The sequence below is a fragment of the Lissotriton helveticus genome, chromosome 8, assembly GCF_964261635.1.
Source record: "Lissotriton helveticus chromosome 8, aLisHel1.1, whole genome shotgun sequence".
Taxonomy (NCBI): domain Eukaryota; kingdom Metazoa; phylum Chordata; class Amphibia; order Caudata; family Salamandridae; genus Lissotriton; species Lissotriton helveticus.
Genome location: NC_136069.1, coordinates 311,819,071 through 311,845,145, shown reverse-complemented (window position 1 = coordinate 311,845,145; position 26,075 = coordinate 311,819,071). Strand labels below are relative to the sequence as shown.

The 26,075-nt window shown below is 42.7% G+C and overlaps 1 protein-coding gene across 1 annotated transcript in view; it reads left to right on the top strand.

Moving 5' to 3' along the window:
- LOC144771608 (cytochrome P450 2J6-like) overlaps positions 1-26,075 on the top strand; it is a 501,433-nt gene that overhangs the window by 86,638 nt on the left and 388,720 nt on the right. The window contains exon 3 of the mRNA XM_078655981.1: positions 19,244-19,393. Within this exon, the coding sequence (XP_078512107.1) occupies positions 19,244-19,393 (150 nt within the window). The remainder of the gene's footprint in view (positions 1-19,243; positions 19,394-26,075) is intronic.

Genomic DNA, 26,075 nt, shown 5'->3' with positions numbered 1-26,075 from the left:
CGTGGCCTGAGGAATAGCCCTAGGAAAACCCCTATCGACTGCACAGCATCTTCAACATCCTGTGCCCCTTGCATATGACCACACTTTAGAAGTCAATTGCAAGCTGCTGAAGTTAGTAGACCAAAGTAACTCTAAGTAACTGCGCTCCAACTTGTAAAGGTTTTTCTTGAAAACGTTTCTCTGCGTCAAATTAATTGAATTTGCCAATGCTTAATTGAGGTTAAGTGAAAAGTCCTGATTTATTGTTACTTATAAAAACTATATCTCGGGAACCCTCTGGTAGATCATCTTAATTTTGGCATCCATAAATTCATAAGAATGTATTCAATTTTTATAAATTGTTGTTAGTTTTCTTGAGTGTTGGGTTTCTTCTTTAGTTGTTTTGGTGCTGTTTAAATGCTTTACACATGTTCCCTTGTATAAGCCTTGCTACTGAGAGCCACTGCTACCCAGGGGTGAGCTAAGGTTTAGCAAATGAAGCCTGACTAGTCCTAAAGGGGTTGATAGTGTATTACATAGTGAGGTCACACAACAACAACTTATAATACACCCAATTTCCTCACCGGATGTCTAGGGCAAAATCACCTGAGCACATTACCCTCCAAAGCATATTAATGCTTTCAAGAATCATCAAAAAGTAATAACACAGGTGATTTTGTCCGGAGGCTGTTTGTTTGTGGGTACTGGAAGACTTACCCGTCAGTAACAATATGCTCTTTTCATGGATTATCGTACTAGATATTTGGAATAGCCTCTCTCTAGTAAGTTCAATGAAAGTCCTCAAAGCCTTGGGATGGTAGATATAAACCCCTAACAGGAAGTTCTTCTCTGTGGATTTTCATTGATCATTACATTAAGGTCTAGGTTTTCAATGCTCTTGTTACTGCTGTGCTATGGTAAGCATAAGCCAGGTTGTGAATTGTTGAACCAAGAAATAAATTAGGATATATATTCTCCATCTCCAGGCCAGATCATGAAAATATCATCAATATATAATGTGCACGTCTTACTTTTGAAACAAGGATTCAGAGTTCAGTGTGCACAATGCCTCAAGAGCCTCTACAATTATAACTAGAAAGTGCGATGCCAAAACGGTTCCCATGGATGTATCTTTGCGTCATAATTACAATGACAATAGTAATTGTCATTAAACCAGAAAAACTGGTAGATACCTGCAAGGGTCCCTGTCTGCCATTAATGAGAGCCTCTATCACCTGCATACCACCCTCTTGCAGAATGTTATTGTATAATGATTCAATGTCGAGGGTGACCAAAATATCAATGTATCCTGTTTTTCACACATGGTCTCGTATTGGGTACCATATCTTTGATAAACTAGTAATGTATCTACCCAATGGCTCTTACATAGACCCACAACCTAAGAGTATTGGTCTTCCTGGAGGTTTGGAAGCATTTTTGCGTACTTAAGAAACTGTTGTTCTTATTTTCTTTTGTTCAAAAATAGGAATTCATTATAGCTCAGGAAACCATCTAGTTTTGTCTGTTCAATCAAGAATTTGAGTGCGTCTTGAATCTCGACTACGGGGTTGTAGTTAAGACATGTGTAGTGTTCTGTGTTACTGAGCTGGCAATCAAACTCATGGTCATACTTGGTCTGATCTTGAATCACTGTCACTCCCCCTTTATCGGATGGTTTGATAATATTATGTTTAATATGCCTTTTCTTTCTGCAAAACTAATATTACAAGGGTATGTGTACATTGCTGATCAAAGGCATAAAAATCTTTCTAGGCCGATGGTTCAAAAGTTATCACTACTGGCGGCATCAAGGCACTTTGCTAAATTCACTGTAGAGCGGACGCAGAGAACAGTACCATCATGGGGCATTTCGGTGTCATGCTGTGCAAAGAGAGTGCATCCAAACAGATTCCTGAGCAAATTGAATGATATCTGATCTTAGGGGATGACACACTGCCTCCTACACTCTTAGTTCTAGTACCACTGATTGAGTCTGTGTTTTATGTTTAACCTTATCTGCTGTATTGGGATTGGCAGAAAAAATAGAGTCACCTCGACTTCCAATTCAGAGGTAACACGTATGAAATCTGTGTCATCATCTCCCTATGTAGAGACTGCTCATGGGGAGCAGTGAAAATCTGCCTAGTTTGTCCAAATTCTGGAATAGGGGCCACTTGGTATATTTACTAATATTTTGTGGTGCCGCTTGATTTTTCCAACACAATGCAAAACATAGCTGTGAGTTACTACAATTTAGATGACAAGCACAGCACAAAATTGCTCTCCCTAAACCTTTTGCCTGCTTCCTTCCATTTTTCTGATCTTTTTTCTGGCATTAGGACTCTGCGCACTTTACCACTGCTAACCAATGCTAAAGTGCTTGTGCTCTCTCCTAAACATGGTAATATTGGTTCATGCCACATTGGCATATTTACGTTACTTATGAGTCCCTAGTAAAGTAGTTTCCCTTGTGCCAAGGGCATTTAAATTAAATACGTCAAGTGGGCCTGTAGCACTGAGTGAGCCACCTGCGTAAGTAAAAACAATGTCTCAGGCCTGCTTGCAGAGCCTGTGTGTGCAGTTTACACTGCCACGGTGACCTGGCAAAACAACTTTAATGCCAGGCCCAAACTGTCCTTTTTTAAAGATATAAAACACCCCTCAGGTAGACCCTGTATAACCCAAAGAGCAGGGTGCAATGTATTTAAAGGCAGGGCATGTACTTTTAGGTTTTTCATGTCTTGGTAGTGAAAAACACCCAAAGTCATTTTTCACTATTGCAAGAACTAGCTCTCCCATAGTATAACATTGGGATCATCTTATTACATTTTACAAGTGTAATTTCCAATTGGGAAGAGATAAGATCCCTAATTCTTGTTTCTCTGAAATCACAGTTTATAATCACAATTCATGGCGAAGTTGGGTTTTTAAATTGCAATTCTGAAAAAGCCACTTTTAGAAAGTTGGCATTTTCTTACTTTATACCAAAGAACAACAAGAGAGAGAGGGAATCTGAGGAGCACTCTTGGTCCCCCAAATTGGACCTCTTGGTTAGGGTGAGCCTTAGAGCGCTCATACCGCAGAGGTTCATACTTTGGTCCTGAAGAATGCCTAGCCAATAGCAACAGATAGGCAGAAATATGTTGACCACGCACAGTGAGACATAGCTGACCAATCTATCCAGCTCTTACATCGCTCACTTTGTTTTGACTCGTGTCTGGTTGGCCAACGAATAAACTTATTTTTGGACACAATCTAGACATTTTTAACTCACCAAACAATCACTTTCCCTTGTCACTCAGACAACACTAACCTGCACCGCAGTAATTCTGGCATTGAAGCACACCAGGAAGGCAGTCGGCCTTCCTGGTGGGGCCCGATGACGAAGCATGTCACAAACTAGGTTGGTGAGTGAGGGCTTTCTAATGAATCAAGTGTGATTCTCCATGCTTGCTCTTCTCCTAAGAAGGCACACTCTTTTGTTGTTTTGATAATTTTCTTACTTTAGCCATTTGTTGCCTGTTGCCTGTCTCTGATAAGTCTGAGGTGAGTGAAAGCTTGGCTTTGTGTATTCCCCCTAGACAGCCACATACAATAGGAATTTAGGTGTGACCTGATGAGCCATCCTGGGAGTATGGAAGAGAGGATCTGGACCAAGCCTCTCTTATTTCTGAAAAGGCTGTGTCCTAAGACACAAAAAGGGCTGCATAACCCCCTGTAGTTATTCTGGAACCAGGGCAGGAGGGGAGGTCATCTGCACACTTCAAAGACCTGTCTTTGAAGACTCCCCCACTTCAAAGGCCTAACTGGGTGTAAGTACTGGACCTCTGACACGATGACTTCAGTACACTTCTGAACCTGTGACCACTCTGCCAGGAAGAACCCCTGCACTGCTGAAAGGAGTGTCACTCTGCTGGACTGCTGTTTACTGGACTCCTGCCTCGCTGACCTGCTGCCTACTGGTCTATCTTGCCTGGGTGAGAGGGCCTGCATCAATACAATGCAATATATCAACATTTGTAAAGCACAACAGCTACCTCAAACCACAAACTAGCATGATCCAGCTGCAAAAGGAAGTGGGTCTCTTAACTGAAAGAATTCAGCTAGTCCCAGCTGAAAAGCCATGTTTTTAGGGCTTTCCTGAACTCCCCTTCATCCAGTATATGCCAAAGTCTTAACGGAAGTGAGTTGCAAAGTCTGGTTGCTCCAACTGAGAAATCCCTTCCTCCTATGCAAACCTTTACGAATTGGGGAACACACAGCAGATTCTGTGAATTAGAACATAGAGCCCAGGGTGACACCTAGTGCAAGCTGGCGGGCCTCCTGATCTTAAGTCTCAGGGACATAAAAGACTTCCAACCATCGAGCTCCTGCACCTGGACTCTGCAATCTGTGAGTCTTCCCGGCCATGTGGTGCGACCCCAGTCCTGGACCCTTGGAAGTAGGACTAAGGTGTTTGGTCTAGCAGGAGCGACGCATCTTCTGCTTTGGTAGCAGAATAAATGCATCGCTGCAGTTGTGGGCTCAGAGCCGGCACATCCTCTTCTGGACCACTGGATATTGGAACTCCCGCATCATCGCTGCTGCGTGAAGAAAATCTACGCATCATCTCTGCTGCGTGGACAACTGCGATGCATCCCCCCTGCTGCGGGATTGACACAGACGCATCACATTGGCTGCACCCTGCTTCTTTGTCATTGCAATCAGGATTAAGGTACTTTTGTTCACCGAGCCTCAATGGGTTCCTGAACCCAGCCCATGCTCCATTGTTTTCGGCTGGAACTTTTGACTTTGCCCAGGTACGGCGCTACCAAATATCTGAAGTAAGCACTTATTGCTTCCATGTGCTATTTTGCAGTTTATTTAAAAAAAAATTGTATCTCGAGTTCTACTTATTGGATTTTGTCGTTTTGATCTTGTTTAATTCATAAAATGGAGTTCTATTTTTCTAACCTGGTGTGGTATCGTTTTGCGTGGTGTTTTCACTGGTTTACTGTTTGAAGTGTTGCACAAATACTTTACACACTGCCTCTCAGTTAAGCCTGACTGCTCTATGCCAAGCTACCAGAGGGAAAGCAGAGGTTAATTTAGGGTTGGCCCGACACTTACCCTGAACAGGATTGTGGTTGCTGTTTGACAAAGGTACTCACCCCAGTCAACCAAAAACCCAATTTCTAACACACTCCAATTTATAAAAATAGATTTTTATGAACAAAAGCATACCAAAATGACAAAACTCCAATTAGAGTAAACAATATGAATCTTTAAAGTTTGAATTCAATTTTAGTGCCAAAAAGAGCAAAGGAACAACTGCAGAAAACTGGCAGTGCTAGACTGTGATAAAGGTAATGTTTAAGGACGACCGCAATAGAGCGTGGGTCAGATATGAAGCCAAGGTAGGTCCCAGTCAAAGAGTTACTTTTGGACTTATAAATGTTTCTGGAGAAAAGGTGGTTGTCGATGAGTCGTCAACGGTGCAAGCTGGATCTGAATTGGGGTTGACGATAGTGGGTTGCTGAATAGTTTGCTCCAGGTGCAGTCATTTATGAAGACAGGAAAGCTCAGAGCAGAAATTTAACTAGATTCAATTCTGAATATTCAGTTTCCTTTTACCAAAAAAACAGGGAAAGTCAAAGAATGTTATGCTGCATTAACAAGTTTATAGATCACAGTGGTTGCCTGTGTGACAAGCTTCCTGGCACTAAAGAAGGAGCGTACAAGCTAAAAGCCTCAAACTTGCTCAAAGAGCCAGTTCTTAAGCTTTTTCTCTTTAAATTGATATCAGCCACATTTTTTATTTCCAAAAGAAGAGATTTTCAAGATATAGGTGGACGAAGATCGTAGTAAGCCTGCAGGCTGGTACAGTGAATAGTCACAAAACTTTAATAGAATCCGTGGACTTGAGAACAACTCAAAAGAGACTAACCTCAAAAACCAAGTATAGAGGTGCTAACAGCCCTACGTGCTGTGAAATACTAGATGGAACAAGGAGAGCAAAGAAAAACAGGGAAAGTGTATTCAGAAACTACCTGAGGATAGCTGGTATCCCATCAATACACAATCATGTGCCCAGTGTCATCATCTGGGATTCCAAACAACCCTCTCCCGTCCCTCTTAAGACTCAGAGCGGAAGAGGGAGAAAGAGTTGTATCCTTATGTGTAGTTCTCACACAAGGAAAAGATGAGAGCAGATGGGATTGTTATTTGAAAATTTAGTGATCAAGTTGATTACTAAAATGCAATGCAAAAACCTGTGAGAGAATCGTGATTAAAAAGGATAAACAATAGAGATTAAATACTACTCTGTGTTGTATTTTTACTCACAATCTTCAATGTCTTTTCCTATTAAAAACAGTGTAAAGGTGAAGAAAAGAAGAAACAGTTAGGAGTGACTCACTGTTTCGATGGTCAACATGTTTCAGCCAATAGGATTAATCTCCCTGGCTTTCTTCAGGACCTAAACAAACCTTTGTCACTGCAAAAACTGCAAAAGGTAATACATACAGTTCTGTTGTATTAATATTCTAATCCTTGATGCAAGCATGATGTCTGGACTGCATCTAGGAAAAAATAATAAATGAACATAACAAATCACTGTGCATCATAGCCCTCCAATGTCATCATATCTAATCAAGATTAATAAAAAAAAATTCTTATAGAAGGCTTACCGTTGCTTTTCAAGGGATAAGCCTCACCTCACTCGGCGCCAGCTCAAGTTACTATTAGAGGCCCCGTCTGTGGGATAAATAATCCATCAACACAAGTTTGAGGAAAATGACGGCACTATATCTAAAGACAGTGTCTGTCAACAAACAATAATGAATACATAGCATACTGTGTAAATAACTTGTCATAGTCAAAAACTGAGTGTTAAAACAGCAGTTCAGCATGAGAGTGCAAGAAAGTCTATAATAGTCTAAGGGAGTGACCCCCAAAGTCAGTTATTTTTTTAGAAAGTTGACTACTGACTAATTATAATTCCAGAGTTCTAATGATTTTTCTAGGGTTCGAACCAATTGAAGAAATTCCCAATGAATGCCTTACTTGAGTGGGATCTAGCGGGAATTAGATAGATAGATCTCATATCCAATGTACTGTTGAATACAACCCTCCCGCTGCAATAGGCCCACACAGTACTAGCTGTCAAAGAGACTTTCTCTCCATATTGTTGATGTCGTAATGCGTATTACTGATTAGGAGTAACCATCTGAATACGCCTACATTGCCTATACATAATAAATTTATAGACAGCATGTTATATCGCAATCTATACCACTCTCGTCATTCTACGTTATTATCCTGCAAAAAGACTCCCAAAGATCGCCACGTTTTGATGTATATTTAAAACCCACAAGGTTGTGTGCAACTCGAATTCTGAAAATTACTTTAAAAAAAACAGCAACATCGCCGGCTATGTGAAAAGATCTAGGAAAGGGCTCGGTTTTGTTAAAGGGTATGCATCCATACGATTATGGCGATGCTAAGTGCGGGATCCCACTCGCGTCTCCATCAACCTCAGAGAGCCAAACTCAGAGAGCAAAACAAGACCAAAGAACTCACGCAAAATGGCCTCACCCGTCCGTCGGTACCTCCTGGTGGAAACTTCACTGGAGTGGAGATAACGGACCGGTCGGCGGGCTGAAAATATAGCGAGGACTCCTCAATTACGCACGAAAGGCGTATACGGATGACGTCACCACGGCAGAACTACCAGAACGCTTAATGCAGATGGAAAATGTAGTTCTATCTATGATTCCTAGCAGTCGTGCCAAAAAATATTCACTTATTATACGTATCTATAAAGGTTAGATAACAGTCTTATACAGCTTGCGCCAATCCTTTCTCTAGAATAAAGAGCATCAAAACGCTGGAGCGGTGTATTCGTACTTTATCCAGTAGTCTAAGGATGATGTCTGTTCACTAAATATCAATAAAGTTCAAACAAGGCTCGGGTAGCTACTGCGAGCAATTGTACAAATTTACCATTTTCCCAATCAGTACCATCTTGAGGTTTCCACTGCTAATAACCTGGTCAAATAATAGTAATCCTGTATTACTAACAATAGCTGCCATGTGGAGAATTTGTTATTGCTACACTTATAAAAATTAGCGTAAAATGTATGATAAAAAATGTTTTTTACCAACAGAATGTCTGCTATCAGAATGTATATGTGATATATCTGTACAGTATGAGTCAGTCAAAAGGTTAAAGTAGAGTCATTTTAAACAAATGTTGTCATATTTATCATACCTCACTTAGGTTCCCAATACTGTTAGTATGCTTTTATTGGTGATGTTATATTACATTTTAGACTTTTGTAGCCCCGCTAGAAGGGCCTACACGCCACATGGGAGTTGCTTTAAAGGGTACGTCAAACTTGAGTTCTGTAAAAGACATATGGCCAACCTTAATTGTTGAAAGCTTAAGGATGTGGGTGAGTTCCCTGGAATTTTCCTGATAGATGACACTTTGGGCCAGATGCATCATGCAAAGAAATAGCGATTCCTTATTTGCGATTATTAAGGAATCGCAAATAAGGATTCGCTGTTGGCTATGCATGATGCGGATAGCGAATAAATAAGGAATCGCTATAAATCGCAAAATACAATAGCGATTCCATGTTAAGGAATCGCTATTGTGAAAAAACTCCAAACTCGCATTTTGCGATCCCGCTAATTGGGATATCGCAAATAGCGATTTCGCAAATAGCGGGATCGTGAAAACTACAGAGTCGCATTGGGAGCAGGCTGATGACATCACAACCAGGAAGTCAATCAGCCCATGCTGCCACCTGTGCACAGAGGAACACAGAGGCAGAAGCAGAGTGCAGGGAGAGAGAGCAGAAGAACACAAACTGTAGTTTGGTCACAGGTGGAGACAGCCATGTCCCAAACAGCTACAGAGGAGGGTGAACTTGACCTCCTCATTGAGGAGGTTGCAAACAACCATGAGAAGCTATTTGGGAAGCTCTCCCTTAAAGTGCCAGAGGCGGAAAAAAGAAGGATATGGACCCGGATTACTAACAAGGTGAATGCTGTGGGGGTCACACATCGCAGCATAGATGACTTGAAGGAACACTGGTACGACCTGCGCAGTCGTGCCAAGGAGCGGGTAGCGGAAAGGCTGAAGGAGGCGAAGGGAACGGGAGGAGGAGGCCCAACAGTCCCAGACAACACAGCCCAGGAGGACATGGTTGAGGCCACAATTGAGCCAGAAGCAGTGGTGGGAGTAACGCAGCTGGACACATCCGGGGCGGCCAGTAGCACACAAGGTAAGATGCATGACAATCAACAGATCAATGTACATACTGATAGTGCCCAAATTTATATCAACCGGCAAAATCACAGTAGAAATATTCCAGCACACATTTTACATAGGGACACTAATGCATCATGGGACTTGTAGTCTGTAGAACCCAATTGCCTGTCAGAATCCAACATAGTAAGGCCAAATGCTACCAAAATGCAGTACAGTCATTGATGAGAGACAGTGAGAGCATAAATGTATAGATTTTTTAATGTTGCTCAACTAATGCAACAACATAAAATAACATTGCACTGTTTCACATCACAGATGCAGCAGAAGTAAACACTGATGACAGTGATATTGGAGACAGCACACAGGTCATCCAAGAGGCTGCCGTGTCAAAACCTGTGACACCACCAACCAAATCCAAGGCACCAGCAAAATGCAGGGCCACAGTTACACCACTGCAGCCAATGGAGTCAGAACAGGAACCAGTTACTGCTCCTAGTACAAGCCGTCCAAGTGCGAGCCACACAACTACACCGCAGGCACATGTCCGTCCAGGAACAAGACGCAGGCCAAGGACCCATACTTGGGCACAGGAGGCAGGAACTCCCAATGAGTGGGGTGGCGTGGAGTCACAGATGGTGCGGGTGCAGCGCGTGCAAGCGAGGCACATTGGAGCCATCAACCTGCAGATGACGAAAATGAACAAAAACATATCTGTAATGGCCGAGAGTGTGAGGGAGCTCACTACTGCACTAGTGGAAGCACACAGAGAATCCAACAACACTCTGCTGGAGGTGGCGCGTGTGATGCAGGAGGGACACACCACACAGAGGAGGAGGCATCACCAGTTAGTGACCTGCATGAGCGGCTATACCAGGTCCAACAACAAGATATGCGCCAGCATGGCACAGCTGTCACGTCGGTCTGTGGAAATGCAGATAGATATGGGCCACTGTTGTGGGGATGTGTCCAAGGCACTTTGCCAAATTACCACTGTGGAAATGCAGATAGATATGGGCCATTGTTGTGGGGATGTGTCCAAGGCACTTTGCCAAATTAGCACTGCCGTTGAACTGATGCAGTCTAGCACTGGTGGTCAGGGCAATGTTACAGGGGAAGAGGGTAGTGAGGCATCCAGCCTAAGCACCATCACTGCGCCACTCACCACTGTCAGGAGGAGCAGTAGCCGTAGACAAACACCTCCCGCTGCATCCGGGAATGCAGATGCAGATGCAGGAGAAAGACATTTGGGTGTGAGAGGGAGGAGACGCTAAACATAATCAGAAGGGTGTCATTCATCATGGTGACGTAACCATGTCCAAGACATTCTTTGTGACTGCATTACAAGTCCTTTGTGTGTCTCTTGTGTCCTTCAGTGCATGTAGTTAATGTGCTAATGGACACCAGCTCTGTTCAATTTAACACCCCTACCGCCTGACGTGGTAATAAATGGTTCACCTTCAAATGCAATTGAGTGTTGTGTGTCATTATTACATACCTTAGAAATAATGCTGGGTGATGTCTGTACGTTTCCTTTGGCCCTCCGCTGAACTCCCAAGATGCGCCCGGTGTGGGTGTGCTGGGGCTGGTTGCCCTCTGTGTCGGATTCCTCAATGGGGATACCTCTCCTTGTTGCTATGTTGTACAACATTGCACATGCCGCAATTATACTGCAGCATGTTTCCGGTTGGTACAGCACTGCTCCTCCCGTTTTATGCAGGATGAGGAAGCGACTCTTGAGCAATCCAAATGTCCGTTCTATTACATTACGTGTCCTGATGTGGGCTGCATTGTACCTCTGTTGTTGTGGGCTGGCTGGGTTCAGGTATCGAGTCAAGATGTAATGCCTCACCGCGTATGCACTGTCAACTACAGAGTTACAAACAATATGTTAGTGTCAGGTATGCATTGCCACTACCTAATTCAGTGATGAGTATTGTATTCAACTTACCTAGCAGGTGTCCATCGCCAAAATCACCCTTGAGCAGACGTGTGTGCAAGCCACTATGGCGGAAGATGTAGGAATCGTGAGTGCTCCCAGGGCATTGTGATGATGTTTTTAGCATTGCACACTGCTTGGACATTTATTGAGTGATATGCTTTCCGGTTGCGAAAGATATACTCATTTACGGCAGGGGGACATATGGCTACGTGGGTGCAATCTATGCATCCGATCACGTGTGGGAACTGTGCAACTTGGTAGAAGTCCTGTTTTGTTTGGCTCAATTCCTGTTGGGTTGTGGGGAAGGTGATGTGGTTGTTGATCAAAGACATCATGGCGGCCAGGAAGGATTTAAAGAACCGCGAGAGGGAGCTCTGTGATACCCCTCCGGCTTCTGCCACTATATCCTAGAAGCAACCTGACGCAAGCAGGTGCAGGCTACATAGCACCTGGACATGAGTTGGGATTGCCTGGGTCCTACGTGTTTGGCGCTGCAATAGTGGGTCCAATTCATCTATTAAGTATAGTATCATTGCTGCATTTATCCTGTACTTGTCATAAATTTGCTCACGAGTCTGTCCCAACAAAGTGATGCGCAGCCGGAATATTCTCTCCTGGATTCTCCTTCTGGCCTGGCCTGCTGCAATTATCCTCCTCCTCCTCGCAAAAATGTAGAGTCCTGCCATTGTGGGAGGCCACTATGGCCTCATGGGTCTGTTTAAATAGACCTCTGATGTAAAGCAGGTGAGTGGAAATATATATATTTTTTTTACCACCTGATTGTGATTCCCTTTAAACTGCTATCGCTAAATAGCGATTTTAGGATATAATCGCAATTAGCGAGTTTTCATGCATCGGATTAGCGATTTTATTGCGATTTTGCAATATTGATTTAGCGAATTCGCAAGATATTTCGCAGTATCCTTGTTTTCTCGCTAATTGCGGTTCGCTAAGGGGATTCTGTGATTTATTTTGTGAATTCGCAAATTTGATTTTGCGAATTCGCTTTTTGGGATGTTTTCGATTCATGAATGGCTTTTCTTTCATTTGCGATCGCAATTGCTAATTCGCACCTATTGCGATCGCTATTTTGGTTGATGCATCTGGCTGTTTATTTATTCGAAAGTGACATCCACAGAATTGCCTTATTTTGGCCTGTAATGTCACTTGACAGCCTGAAGACCCATCGTTGTTCTCGCTGAAACAGCAGAGTTGTGACATCATTAATATGTGATGGAATAAAAAGGTTTCTCCAAAACTGTCCACATGAAGTCTTCCGGTTTGTGATTTTTCTCCACGAAATGTCTAGTAAGTTTGGTCATTGTTTTCTTGCACCTAAACGTGCTTTTATGTTCCATCATCTGAAGCTTGACCTTTCTTGTAGTCATGCCTACGTATTTATTGTTGCAAGGGCACGTAATCAAATATAAAAGGTTTTCACTGTTGCAGTTCGAGAAAAACCTCTGTACCCAAGGTTTGGTACTTCCTATATCGACTGATTTGGATTGTTTTGTTTGAGCACACGCCCCACACGATTCACAGGGAAAATGTCCCTGAACTTTCTGAAGATTCCACAGTGTAGTTTCCGTATCTTGCCTCAAGATGGGTGGTCGGGTGAGAACCAGCCTGTCTCTCAAGTTGGTACTTCTCTTCAGAGAGAACAGTGGTAAGGGTATTTTATCAGAACAGCTATTCAGGATGCACCAATGTTTTCTAATGCTCTTTTAAATGTTATTGGTAAGAGCACTAAAAGTATGCACAAATGTAAGACGCCCCAGAGGAAGTTTTTCAGTTGGTAACTCCATCAATGACCCCCGATTGTTATTTTTCGCTCGTTTCTTGGCTTGTCTGATCAATCTTTTTGGATATTTCTTTTCTTCCAATTGTTTCGTCAAGTTTTTTGAGTGTTCCTCATATTTCACCAAAGTTAAACAATTTCTCCGCAAACTTAAGAACTGCCCATAAGGCAGATTCTCACGGAGCGATTTCGGACGCTGATTATCAAAGCATAGCAACGAGTTGCGTGCCATGGGTTTTCGATAAAGTTCACTTTGTAAGCCTCCTGCCATGTAAAAGATAGACAAATCAAGTAAAGCGATTCTCTCTTTCTTTGCCTCAACTGTAAATCTCAGGAACTCATTCCTGCTATTCAGCCAATCTTTGAAAATGATGACAGATTCCAGTGACCCCCTCCAGACTACTAAAACATCATCAATATAACGCTTCCATAAGAGTATCGATGAGAAATGTGGGTTAGATGCATTCAGGACATGTTCCTGTTCAAATGCATGGACATATAGATCCGCTAAGCTCGGCGCGAAAATACTGCCCATGCTCGTGCCTGACACTTGAAGATACATGGTCTTTTCATATTTAAAAAAATTGTCTTTCATGGCTATTTGTGCCAAGGACATAATGAAAGGAACTGGTGTTATGGATTCAAGTGCAGTATTGCTAAGTATCTGGAAGATAGTGTCTAGAGTCTCGTCCTGCGGTATAGATGAATAGAGAGATTCTACGTCGAATGACACCAAGTAATCTAATTCTGTGTCAAATTTGACGTCAGGTAGCAGGCGTAATACATCTTTAATATCTTGTAAAAAAGTTGGCATAGTTCTAACCAATGGTCGCAAAAAGTGGTTCCAATAGCGATCCAATACCAGATATAATCGGCCTACCAGGTGGTGGCCTCTGGTTTTTATGAATCTTCGGGAGGCAATAGAAATAAGGCATGACCAGATGGCTTGTCCATAAAAAAGAAGCTTCTTGTTCGGTAATTAAACCAAATGAAAGACCTTCTTCTACTAATCTGGTGATGGTCTTATGAAGCCGCTCTGTAGGGTCTTCTTTGAGTGGTCGGTATGACCTCCTGTCTGATAACTGGCGCAGGCATTCTTCTCTGTATGTCGCAGAGTCTTGAATAACAACCACGCCGCCTTTATCTGCAGGCTTAATAGTTATAGAGTGATCAGCAGATAGTGTCCGAATGGCCAGTTGTTCTTTTTTGGCAAGATTATAAAAAGGAACTTTCTTTCTGGTTGTGGACAGGGCAGATGTTTCTTCTTGGACTGCTTTCTCAAATGCTATTACTTTAGCAGGTACGCTTGTTATTGGAGGATTGAAGTTAGAGCGTTTCTTCAAGCCTGTGTTTCTTTCTGGTGTGGTACCAGGCATGATTTCTTTGTCACGGAAGAAATAATGGAGACGTTCTTCTGGAAAAATTGGGCCAATTCACAATTAACCTTGAAGCTATCTCCTGGATTAGTTTTCTACGAAGCCTAGTCCTCGATTGAGAACAGGACTCTCGTCTTCTGTGAGCTGTCTCTGACTCAAATTCACTACAAGGCTCATTCTGCATTCATTCCTGCTTGACCGCTCTTCTTCGTTTGGCTCCTCGTGCCCATGTAAGATGTTGTGGGTTGGTCTCAGTGCACCTGAGCATTTCTTCTTTTGCCTCGGGGAAAGTGTGATGGGGGAAACCCCCATGGTGTAGGTGGCCACCATTGTTGATACTGAGCCATAGGCGGTCCACCTCGCCAATTGGCCCTATTGTATCTTCCCCGAGCTCTCCCTCTGAACTGTTGTCTATCTTCAATAGGGACTTCGCCCTCATTAGAACTGTCTCCTGAGCTAGACCCTGAATAGGACGAGCCATATAATTTCCCTTTCTTGTTGAATTCAAGAGGAGAATAGTTCTCACTCGTGTAGGGATATACTACATCGAGCTTGAACCGCTCTAAATCTTTTTTGAATTTCTCAATTTTTGTCATTAGAATGTTATCTTTAAAATCCTTGTTTGTTTTATTGGACTCGTCTTGTTTTTTCTTGAATAGGGTAGCTGAGATAGTTGCTTTAATTTGGGATTCCAATACTTGAATTTCTATTGGTATGGTATCCGCTATCCGTTTGGCTGTGCTAATTATTAGATTTAACCAATCGCGTGTACAGTGCCACGCTATCATGGACCAGTCTTTTAAAAAAAATCGTATCTTGAAGGAAAATACTTGGACTGTTAGTCAAAATCAAACCAGAGGGAGCACAAGGGCCCCTTAAATATTCTGCCATTATTGCCCCATGTATAAGAGTTCGTGAGTGGGATTTCCTAAGGAACAAAACTTTACTCCACTCATCCTCTGGTGATAATGTTGTGTTTTGAAACTATTTATGATGCTGGGTGTGTTATCCAAAATGGATTTATATACTTCCTCATCATATGCCAAGCCGCTGAGCTCAGCCATGACCACGACAAGAACAAAGACCTGTCTTTGAAGACTCCCCCACTTCAAAGGCCTGACTGGGTGTAAGTACTGGACCACTGACATCATGACTTCAGTACACTTCTGCCAGGAAGAACTACTGCACTGCTGAAAGGAGTGTCACTCTGCTGGACTGCTGTTTACTGGACTCCTGCCTCCCTGACCTGCTGCCTTCTGGTCTATCTTGCCTGGGTGAGAGGGACTGGACCTGTATCAATACAATACAATATATCAACATTTGTAAAGCACAACAGCTACCTCAAACCACAAACTAGCATGTTCTAGCAGCAAAAGGAATTGGGTCTCTAAACTGAAAGAATTCAGCTAGTCCCGGCTGAAAAGCCCTGTTTTTAGGGCTTTCCTGAACTCCCCTTCATCCAGTATACGCCAAAGTCTTATCGGAAGTGAGTTCCAAAGTATGGTTGCTCCAACTGAGAAAGCCCTTCCTCCTATACGAGCCTTTACGAATTGGGGAACACACAGCAGATTCTGTGATTTAGAACATAGAGCCCAGGGTGACACCTAGTGCAAGCTGGCTGGCCTCCTGATCTTAAGTCTCAGGGACATAAAAGACTTCCAACCATCGAGCTCCTGCACCTGGACTCTGCAATCTGTGAGTCTGCCCAGCCATTTGGTGCAACCCCAGTCCTGGACCCTTGGAAGTAGGACTAAGGTGTTTGGTCTAGCAGGACCAACGCATCTTCTGCTTTGATAGCAGAATAAATGCATCGCTGAAGTTGTGGGCTCAGAACCGGCACATCCCCTTCGGGACCACTGGATATTGGAACTCCCGCATCACCGCTGCTACGTGAAGAAAATCTAAGCATAATCTCTGCTGCATGGACAACTACAATGCATCCCCCCTGCTGCGGGATTGACACAGACGCATCACATTGGCTGCACCCCGCTTCTTTGTCATTGCCATCAGGATTAAGGTACTTTTGTTCAGCGAGCCTCGATGGGTTCCTGAACCCAGCCCATGCTCCATTGTTGTTGGCTGGAACTTTTGACTTTGTCCAGGTACGGCGCTACCAGATATCTCAAGTAAGCACTTATTGCTTCCATGTGCTGTTTTGCAGTTATTTCTTTAAAAATGTGTATCTCAAGTTCTACTTATTGGATTTTGTCGTTTTGATCTTCTTTAATTCATAGAATGGAGTTCTATTTTTCCAACCTGGTGTGATATCGTTTTGTGTGGTGTTTTCACTGGTTTACTGTTTGAAGTGTTGCACAAATTCTTTACACACTGCCTCTCAGTTAAGCCTGACGGCTCTATGCCAAGCTACCAGAGGGTGAGCAAAGGTTAATTTAGGGTTCGCCTGACACATACCCTGAACAGGATTGTGGTTGCTGTTTGACAAAGGTACTCACCTCAGTCAACCAAAAACCCAATTTCTAACACACTCCAATTTATAAAAATAGATTTGTATGAACAAAAGCATACCAAAATGACAAAACTCCTATTAGAGTAAACAATATGAATCTTTCAAGTTTGAATTCAATTTTAATGCCAAAAATAGCGAAGGAACAACTGCAGAAAACTGGTAGTGCTAGACTGTTATAAAGGTAATGTTTAAGGACGACCGCAATGGAGCGTGGGTCAGATATGAAGCCAAGGTAGGACCCAGTCAAAGAGTTACTTTTGGACTTATAAAAGTTTCTGGAGTAAAGGTGGTTGTCGATGAGTCGTCGACGGTGCAAGCTGGATCTGCATTGGGGTTGACGATAGTGGGTTGCTGAATAGTTTGCTCCAGGTGCAGTCATTGATGAAGGCAGGAAAGCTCAGAGCAGAAATTGAACTAGATTCAATTCTGAAGATTCAGTTTCCTTTTGCCAAAAAAAACAGGGAAAGTCAAAGAATGTTATGCTCCATTAACACGTTTATAAATCACAGTGGTTATCTAGGAGCGTACAAGCTAAAAGCCTCAAACTTGCTCAAAGAACCAGTTCTTAAGCATTTTCTTTTTAAATTGACATCAGCCACATTTCTTATTTCCAAAAGAAGAGAATTTCAATATATGGCTGGACGAAGACCGTAGTAAGCCTGAAGGCTGGTAGAGTGAATAGTCACAAAACTGTAATAGAATCCGTGGACTTGAGAACAACTCAAAAGAAATTAACCTCAAAACCCAAGTATAGAGGTGCTAACAGCCCTACTTGCTGTGAAATACTAGATGGAACAAGGAGAGCAAAGAAAAACAGGGAAAGTGTATTCAGAAACTACCTGAGGATAGCTGGTATCCCATCAATACACAATCATGTGCCCAGTGTCATCATCTGGGATTCCAAACAACCCTCTCCCGTCCCTCTTAAGACTCAGAGGAGAAGAGGGAGAAAGAGTTGTATCCTTATGTGTAGTTCTCACACAAGGAAACGATGAGAGGAGATGGGATTGTTATTTGAAAATTTAGTGATCAAGTTAATTACTAAAATGCAGTACAAAAACTGTAAAAGAATCATGTTTAAAAAGGATAAACAATAGAGATGAAATACTACCCTGTGTCGTATTTTTACTCACAATCTTCAATTTCTTTTCCTATTAAAACAGTGTAAAGGTGAAAAAAAGAAGAAACAGTTAGGAATTAATCACTGTTTTGATGGTCAACATGTTTCAGCCAATAGGATTAATCTCCCTGGCTTTCTTCAGGACCTAAACAAACCTTTGTCACTGCAAAAACTGCAAAAGGTAATACATACAGTTCTGTTGTATTAATATTCTAATCCTTGATGCAAGCATGATGTCTGGACTGCATCTAGGAAAAAATAATAAATGAGCATAACAAATCACTGTGCATCATAGCCCTCCAATGTCATCATATATAATCAAGATTAATAATAAAAATTCTTATAGAAGGCTTACTGTTGCTTTCCAATGGATAAGCCTCACCTCACTCGGCACCAGCTCAAGTTTCTATTAGAGGGCCCACTCTGTGGGATAAATAATCCATCAACACAAGTTTGAGGAAAATGACGGCACTATATCTAAAGGTAGTGTCTGTCAACAAACAATAATGAATACATAGCATACTGTGTAAATAACTTGTCATAGTCAAAAACTGAGTGTAAAAACAGCAGTTCAGCATGAGAGTGCAAGAAAGTCTATAATAGTCTAAGGGAGTGACCCCCAAAGTCAGTTATTTTTTTAGAAAGTTGACTACTGACTAATTATAAATCCAGAGTTCTAATGAATTTTCTAGGGTTCAAAGCAATTGAAGAAATTCCTAATTAATGCTTTACTTAAGTGGGATCTAACGGGAATTAGATAGATAGATCTCATATCCAATGTACTATAGAATATAACCCTCCCGCTGCAATAGGCACACACAGTACTAGCTGTCAAAGAGACTTTCTCTCCATGTTGTTGATGTCGGAATGCGTATTACTGATTAGGAGTAACCATCTGAATACGCCTACATTGCCTATACATAATAAATATATAGACGGCATGTTATATCGCAATGTAGACGGCTATCGTCATTCTACATTATTATCCTGCAAAAAGACTCCTAAAGATCTCCACGTTTTGATGTATATTTAAAACCCACAAGGTTGTGGGCAACTCGGGTTCAGAAAATTACTTTAAAAAAAACGGCAACATTGCCGACTCTGTGACAAGATCTTGGAAAGGGCTCGGTTTTGTTAAAGCGTAGTGTAGAGTGAATAACCTGCTCAAGCTTGAATTGTATTACAGATATGCCATTCACAGCACTGTGCTTGTCTGGACCTCTTCCTTATTAATCCATTGACCTTTGCCATTATAATTGATTGCCATGCAGAAATCCCCCCATTAATGAATATATGTATCTACAGGTATTCTCGCGACCAGTGGTCACATCTGGAAGCAGCAGAGACGCGCAAGTGTAATCATGCTGCGCAGCCTGGGCATTGGGCAGAAGAGCATGGAGAACCGAATACAAGATGAGGTGCAACACATGGTAGAGTTCCTCACCTCTCAGGAAGGTTGGTATATGGATCAATTGAATACATTATTTTAATAGATCTATAAAATATTCTGAGTTTAGAACCGCACTAGGCACTTTTCTGGATCATTTAGAAGATTTAATTTGGAGACTATTACAAATCATGTGTGCTAGTTTTATTTGTAAGCAGAAGATAGATGCACCAGCTCTTTGACAAAGCACAAATAACATTCAAATGTATAAGATAATAGCTCATGATTCTCAAAAAATTTTCAAGCAATTTTGGATTTATGGGTGTTTCTCTGTGGTACCTTTAAGAAAGGGTTAGAAAAATATGTGCTGTCAGGCAATGGGAAGTTGAGTGCCCTTTGGGAAAAATGGACATACATATGTAGGGAATCAGTGGCAACCCACAGAATTACAACTTTGCGGATATTCACAAATATTCACTGTGCATCTTCCAATCTTAAATGCACATTTACAGTTACCCCAGGATACTCTGAGTTTCTTCCTTAATGTTACATGTTTTGTTTGTTTGCTGAAAACCCGCAGAATGAGTATTAATAGAAAGAGGCTTTTTTTAATTCACTGCATATTTCTGGGGAGTTTAGTGAATCACAAAGCAAGAGCATATAGTTAAAAATGTAAGAGTAAGAGTGAATCATAGATTCACTCTTTATTGTTGAATCTATCCCCACAAACCAAGGACAGATTTGCCAGAATATTTCCTATATAATTAAGCTATCTGCTCCTGGGTGTCGAAGCTAGGCCAAGGACAAAGGCACAGGTTAATTGATTTAGAAAAACTGTCTACACCTTGTTCTGGTGCACTTCATTTGTTTATTCACTTGTGCTGATTTTATTCCTGCAGCAACGTTGTGAAAATCTGCCGTTTTCTGCATGGTAACCCCTGATACTTTACCTTTTCTGGACCCTGATGTTGGCTGGTTAGTAGTCTGTGAAGTGTGACACTGCTATTCAGTGTCACAGTGGAGTGTGTGTAGTCAGAATCCAAAATTACATTGGTAAGATTGGTTTCAGCTAATTGGTCATTTTAAATTGATGTGCAGAGAGACGGGGGCAAGGATGTACAAGGTGGGGTTTCGGGTCAGCTAGCACCAGTTGCAGTGCTAAAGTCATTACATCCCTCCCTAACTTGGCGTCACCCTTTGTGCTTGACAGGCAAAGTCTCAGAGTCTTTGGCTTGGTGGTGGATTTACCCTCAGGTTGTAGCGCAGCTGGTGGAAGTGCTGTCCCCTCCTTCAGCTCTTAGCTCACATTGGGAGTCTGTTTCGACGTTTTCCCTTGTGCTCAGTAGTCCAGCAGTGGGGTAAGTTAAGGGAACTTTTCTGGGGTCAGATTTCGGCATGGGTTGTCCTAAGTGATCTCCTCATCCTCTGATTGGGGGACATGTTGACTAGGGAACTCTACATTCCAGAACCATGACACATTCCTCATGACAGTCTCTTGGCCTCTTCTGGCGGTGACCTTGGTGCCAGCCTCGCGGGTAATTGTCCATGTATCTGTTTCAAAAGATGTCAGAAACTTCCATCATGGCTTACGGTCTTTTATTAACACGAGGTCTCTGGGTAGGAATTGTCGGGACTTGGCATGTACCTTTAGGATCATAATCTCATTGGTCCTGGTGCGCCTGGCCTAAGAACCTGCTGGTTCTTATGGGATTGGCACACATTGGTGGGAAAAGGGGATGTGCCCATTCAACAGCAAGGACCAGGGGGACTGCTGCATGGTGCAGTGAGGTGTCCCTTCGTACTCTTGCAGGAATTGGTGCAGGCTGAGTTCAGGATTGAGCCTTCTGCAACAGTGATCCTGCGGGCTTTGTTCAGCATGCTTATAAAGTGCTCCAGCTTGCCATTGGCTTGTGGTGGAGGTCGTTGAATTCCACCCCCTGTAAGGGTGGTCTGTTGTCCGTTTTTAGGTATCGCCTATGCAGCGCGCATGCGCTGCATAGAAAAAGACCTTTAGCAATCGCTTCAGCTTTGCTGCCAAAAACGTGCATGCATTGCATTGCTTTAAATGCAACGCGTGCTCATTTGGCAATTCCCTTGCGGGAAAGAGCTTTCAAACCATGTGTTAATTACAAACATATGGTTCCTGTTCGCTCCCACAAGGGAAACAGGTGCGGGCCCCCTCCTCTCTCCCCCCCCGCTGCCTCCTCCTCTCCTCATCTTTTTTTTCCCCTTCAGCGCGAGGCGCGCACTTGTTTGAGCTTATTTCCAGCTAGATGGTTTGTTTTTTATTCAGTGTGGACTCTTTGGAATCGAAGAGGAGAGTTAAAGCCCTGTATTAGACTGGGCATATCTCACAATAATGGAGTGTCATTTTCAAAACTGGAGCATCTCAAGTCGGCATCGGGGTTAAAACCGTCCTCATAAAAAAACACAGGACAAAAATGTGATTCCACTTCCCGACGTTTCAGGTATATCTTGAGCCGGAGAAAGAAAGGCTTTGGCTCTGCTCGAACTGTGGCAACAGGAAAGAAATGGAAATTGAACAATATACCGCGATACACGTATGCCTAGGAATACACATGGCTGGGAGGGGTTCACACGGCAGCATATACATGAATGTCTTCTTGGTGCCCTCACAAAACCGACAGGAGATAAGAGAGTGGTATGTGTGGAGGAAGCATGAAATCACGTGGTCTGTACTAACCAAGGGTTCTGCGTGGATGCAGCCTTCATTGTGGTGTGTGTGACGCCCGACGAATCCAGAAACTCTGACTCCTTCATTTCTGCAATGTAAATCAAGCAGCTGCAGGGGCACAGGCGGCAACCCATTTGGGCGTAGAATTACAGCCATTGACAAATTTTATACAGAGTTAAATGTAAATGTCAATACCTTGCATTCCTTTACCCCTTGTGCAGGAAAGAAACACTTCCACACATGCATATGTATCTCTTGGGTCCTTAAATAAAAAAAGAATCCACACAAATAAAAAAAGAATCCACACAGGTAGAGTATGTTTGTAAAGTAGGCGAGGATTTATGGTAAATTCCGGAGTCCTCAAACCAGTAGCTAGTTTAGTACGAGCAGAGTTGATTTTGCACACACTGCCTGCATTCGAAGGTCAGCACGGCTTGGATTGCTTTCGGAGCCGTGGAGATGCGTTAAACAACTCTATGTTTCTAATATTCTTTGCCTCGTCTCATAGAACTGTCCTTAATAAATCATAAACTATGGGTCTATAAACATAGCAGTTCTGCCCACCCCCCAACTCCCACTTTCTTTTGGTGGCGTAGCAGTGTTAGGGGTGGGGGTGGGGAGGAGGGGTTCCTTTATTCCTTTGATGGTTTGGTAGTTACGGTTAGGAAATGTTGCAAAGATGCCCACGGGTTTAAAAAAAATAAATCAGGCAATGAAATATACATTTTCGATGTGTACAAGGATGTATGGTTAACAAGTAGCCAAGCCGACAGGAATACGGATCTAGTGTACCAAAGAAAAAACCCGCACAAACTGTGCTGGAAAGAACGCTGCCCAAAAAGGTTTGAACTCAGAAAGACAAACAAGCCCCTCTTGCAGGGCGCAGTCTCCACCGTCCACAGTAGCAAGCAAGGCAGCAAACCACAACCAGACTCCTACAAATGGCATTGTAACACAGGACAGCCTTTACCAAAACACAGCAATGAACATAAAGTACACCGTAAGACAATACTGCCATACACTGAAGCGACCCCCATCTTAGAAGTGACACAAGAATACAACACCCACAAGAGTATAGTGCCACACTCCAACCATCTCTCAAAGGACACAATAACACAACATGACCACACAGCAACACAACATGACCACACAGCAGAGGATAATAGCAAAACAGCCACACAAGCCCTCACACAAACTGCAAATTACAAGTGCCTTCCCACAAAGGATACTTTAACAAAACTGTCATTCAAAGGATAGCAGTGACTAATACAATTGCGTAGACAAAGGCGACGGTAACAGAGACGTGAAAAAACACTACCCTAATCACAAAAGAGCACAGTAAGACATAAGCAAGTAAGGGCGCAACCTCTCTTCTAAATGAATAACATACCTGCAAAATGAAAAGTTGCAGGCCACATATTTGCAACCACATACACACAATACACAAACAATCTCTGTAAAGATATACAATAATTAGAGCAGAAAGCCCCCATAAAAAAACACACGGAAGCTACCAAAACAAGCATTGGCATAGCCAATAGATCTCGCCTTTGGGACCTTATTAGTATTTAATTATGCAGCACAACAGCCTTGGTGCAACATCAACTGTTGCATGTTTAAACACTTATAATGTCCCAAAGGCGAGACCTATTGACTATGCCAATGCTTGTTTTTTCCTGTGGGACGCCAAACTGGGTAAAGGTCTTTTCCAGCAACGGAACAACATTCGTGAAGGGTGTTGACTTTGCCACTTCGACAATGGGGTATTTAGAGTAACTGTTGATTATCACTGCTGTGATTCGTACATCTGGGAAGCTCCAAAGGTCTAGGCTTATCCGGGACAATGGGGTGTGCACGGCTCCTCCGTGATGATTGGCGCTAGGGCTTCTAAAGAGACTTGGGGGCTTGCATGATGGGTGCTGCCTCACAAAATTATCTACTGTTTGCCTCCAGGCCTGGGTACCAGACATTCGCTCTCATCTGGGACTTCATCTGAACGGTCCCTTGGTGGCCTCCATGAGCCACAGTTTTAACTTGAAGTTGGAGACTTTCAGGGATTATGGTGTGTGCGACTCGTAATATTAGCTGCGGCGCTTAATTCATTGTGTACTCTCCATATCTCCACACGACCCGGACCCCCATAGAGAGCAGACTGCTGTATTACGAGCTGCATTCTTTGTATGTTTATTTTTCAAATCACCTACAGGTAGTCTCTAGTTTATCTCAGCCAAGAAAGAGAACCCAGGGGATAGTGGAAAAACTTACCGCCCCAGTAGGTCTCTCTCAAGAAATGATCTGTGAATCTCCTCACAGTAACCATCCACTGCATCATAATTTGCAAGATGTTGGTAATATGAGATATTATTAATTGGCTTTTCCTTTTCTGTGTCCTTCTCCCACAGTTCAGATAATTTTGGCCTAATTGCAGATTTATTCAAAAGGTCTATGAAACAACCAATTTAAATTTGGTTTCTGCTGTTGTTAAGTGGGGAGGACAAAAGTCGTACACTACCAGAACAGAATACACTACTACCAGTAAAAGTAACCTTGATGTCCACGTGTAGATAAAGAAACAGAAACAATTAGTAACAAGTGAATCACCATATCACTCCAGGGGCGAATGAATACACCCCTTGGCCTTCGCAGATAAAATATTTGTCTTGATAAAGGTGGTCATAATAAAGAGACATCACCGAAACGCGTCGACGCAACTAAAATGTATAATTCAAGTCTCCAACACCGTAATTGATATGCTGAAGTGGTAGCGACTTAATACTGGTGTTAGTAGATCGGAGCAAGAATATACAATACTGTATTCAACAATGTTATGTTGTAACTGTTCTGTCTGCTTGTAATTGTGCAGGTCGCAATTATTTGTATTGTCTTAGCTTTATTGTCTTTTTATTTTCGATTAAGGGATTTAGTCTAGTAATCCTTATATTGTGTTAATTTTAATGTTGTCATAATAAATGAAATTTTAACTTCACTTACAGTCTTGGTGTATGTCACTGTTTCGTCATAAGGTCCATTATTTTAAACCTGTATCTAGCAGCGCCTTAAGGGAACCCTTCCTCTTGTCAGGTTTGATAACCCCACTTCCCTTGGCCTAGTTAAGGGGTACCTCTCTGTTTTTAACATACTCTCCATATCTTCCTGAGGCGTTCCTTATCCAGACTGCCAGTTATTGGTATCCTGTAGGAAGTCACAAGCCTTGTTATAGAGTGTCCATGACCTTCATCATGGCTGAATAAAATTTGGTTGCTTCATTGATTTCTGGAATGTTGAGCACTTGGGGGCACGCTGTTTGGGATACAATGCTCACATACTCCTCCTTGGTGTCTGCGCTGCCATTGCTGTTATCCACGGGGGATGGTGGGTGATGGGAGAGAAAATTGACAGGGTTCTTGAACCCTTGTTGATAGACTACTTCCATCTGGTAATGTTTAATTATGGGCGTATTTTGCGAATCAGTGGTTTGCGAATTCGCAATAAAATCTGCGAATTCACGAATTTCCCCGCGAAATTGCAGATTTTTTTGCGATTTTGCACCATACTTAACTGGAGTACTTTCTACTGGCTAATCAGTAAGTGCTACCTCGTTGGGTAAATGTATAGTGCTTTTCCTGCACTACAGCTGCGTAGGGCCAGAAGAGTTGCCTCAAGTGACCATGTGTGTGTTACTTTGCCATCGCACCGAAATGCGCCGGGGTCCCTCGAGTGAGCTGTCCATCATAGTGTGTAAAGGGCGGGAAGACGGTGCACACCGCTAGTGTGTGGGGGGGCAAACGAGGGGGGGCTTCTTTGTTAGTTCACATGCCTCTTGTGTGTATAAAAGGTCAGGCACAGATCAGAGCAGCAGATGAGGAGAAAGAAGCTCCTGGTCACAGGAACTGCACGGGGATTGCACTCGTGAAAGTCAAGGATGCAAAGGCCTCCATCAAGCATCATAGCTAATTTTCGACGGTAGATATGGTGAGAAAGCACACCTGCCCAGCCTCGACAAAGCGCACGATTTTTTGGGGCTGATTAACTTTGCCATCTCGCCGAAGGGCGCC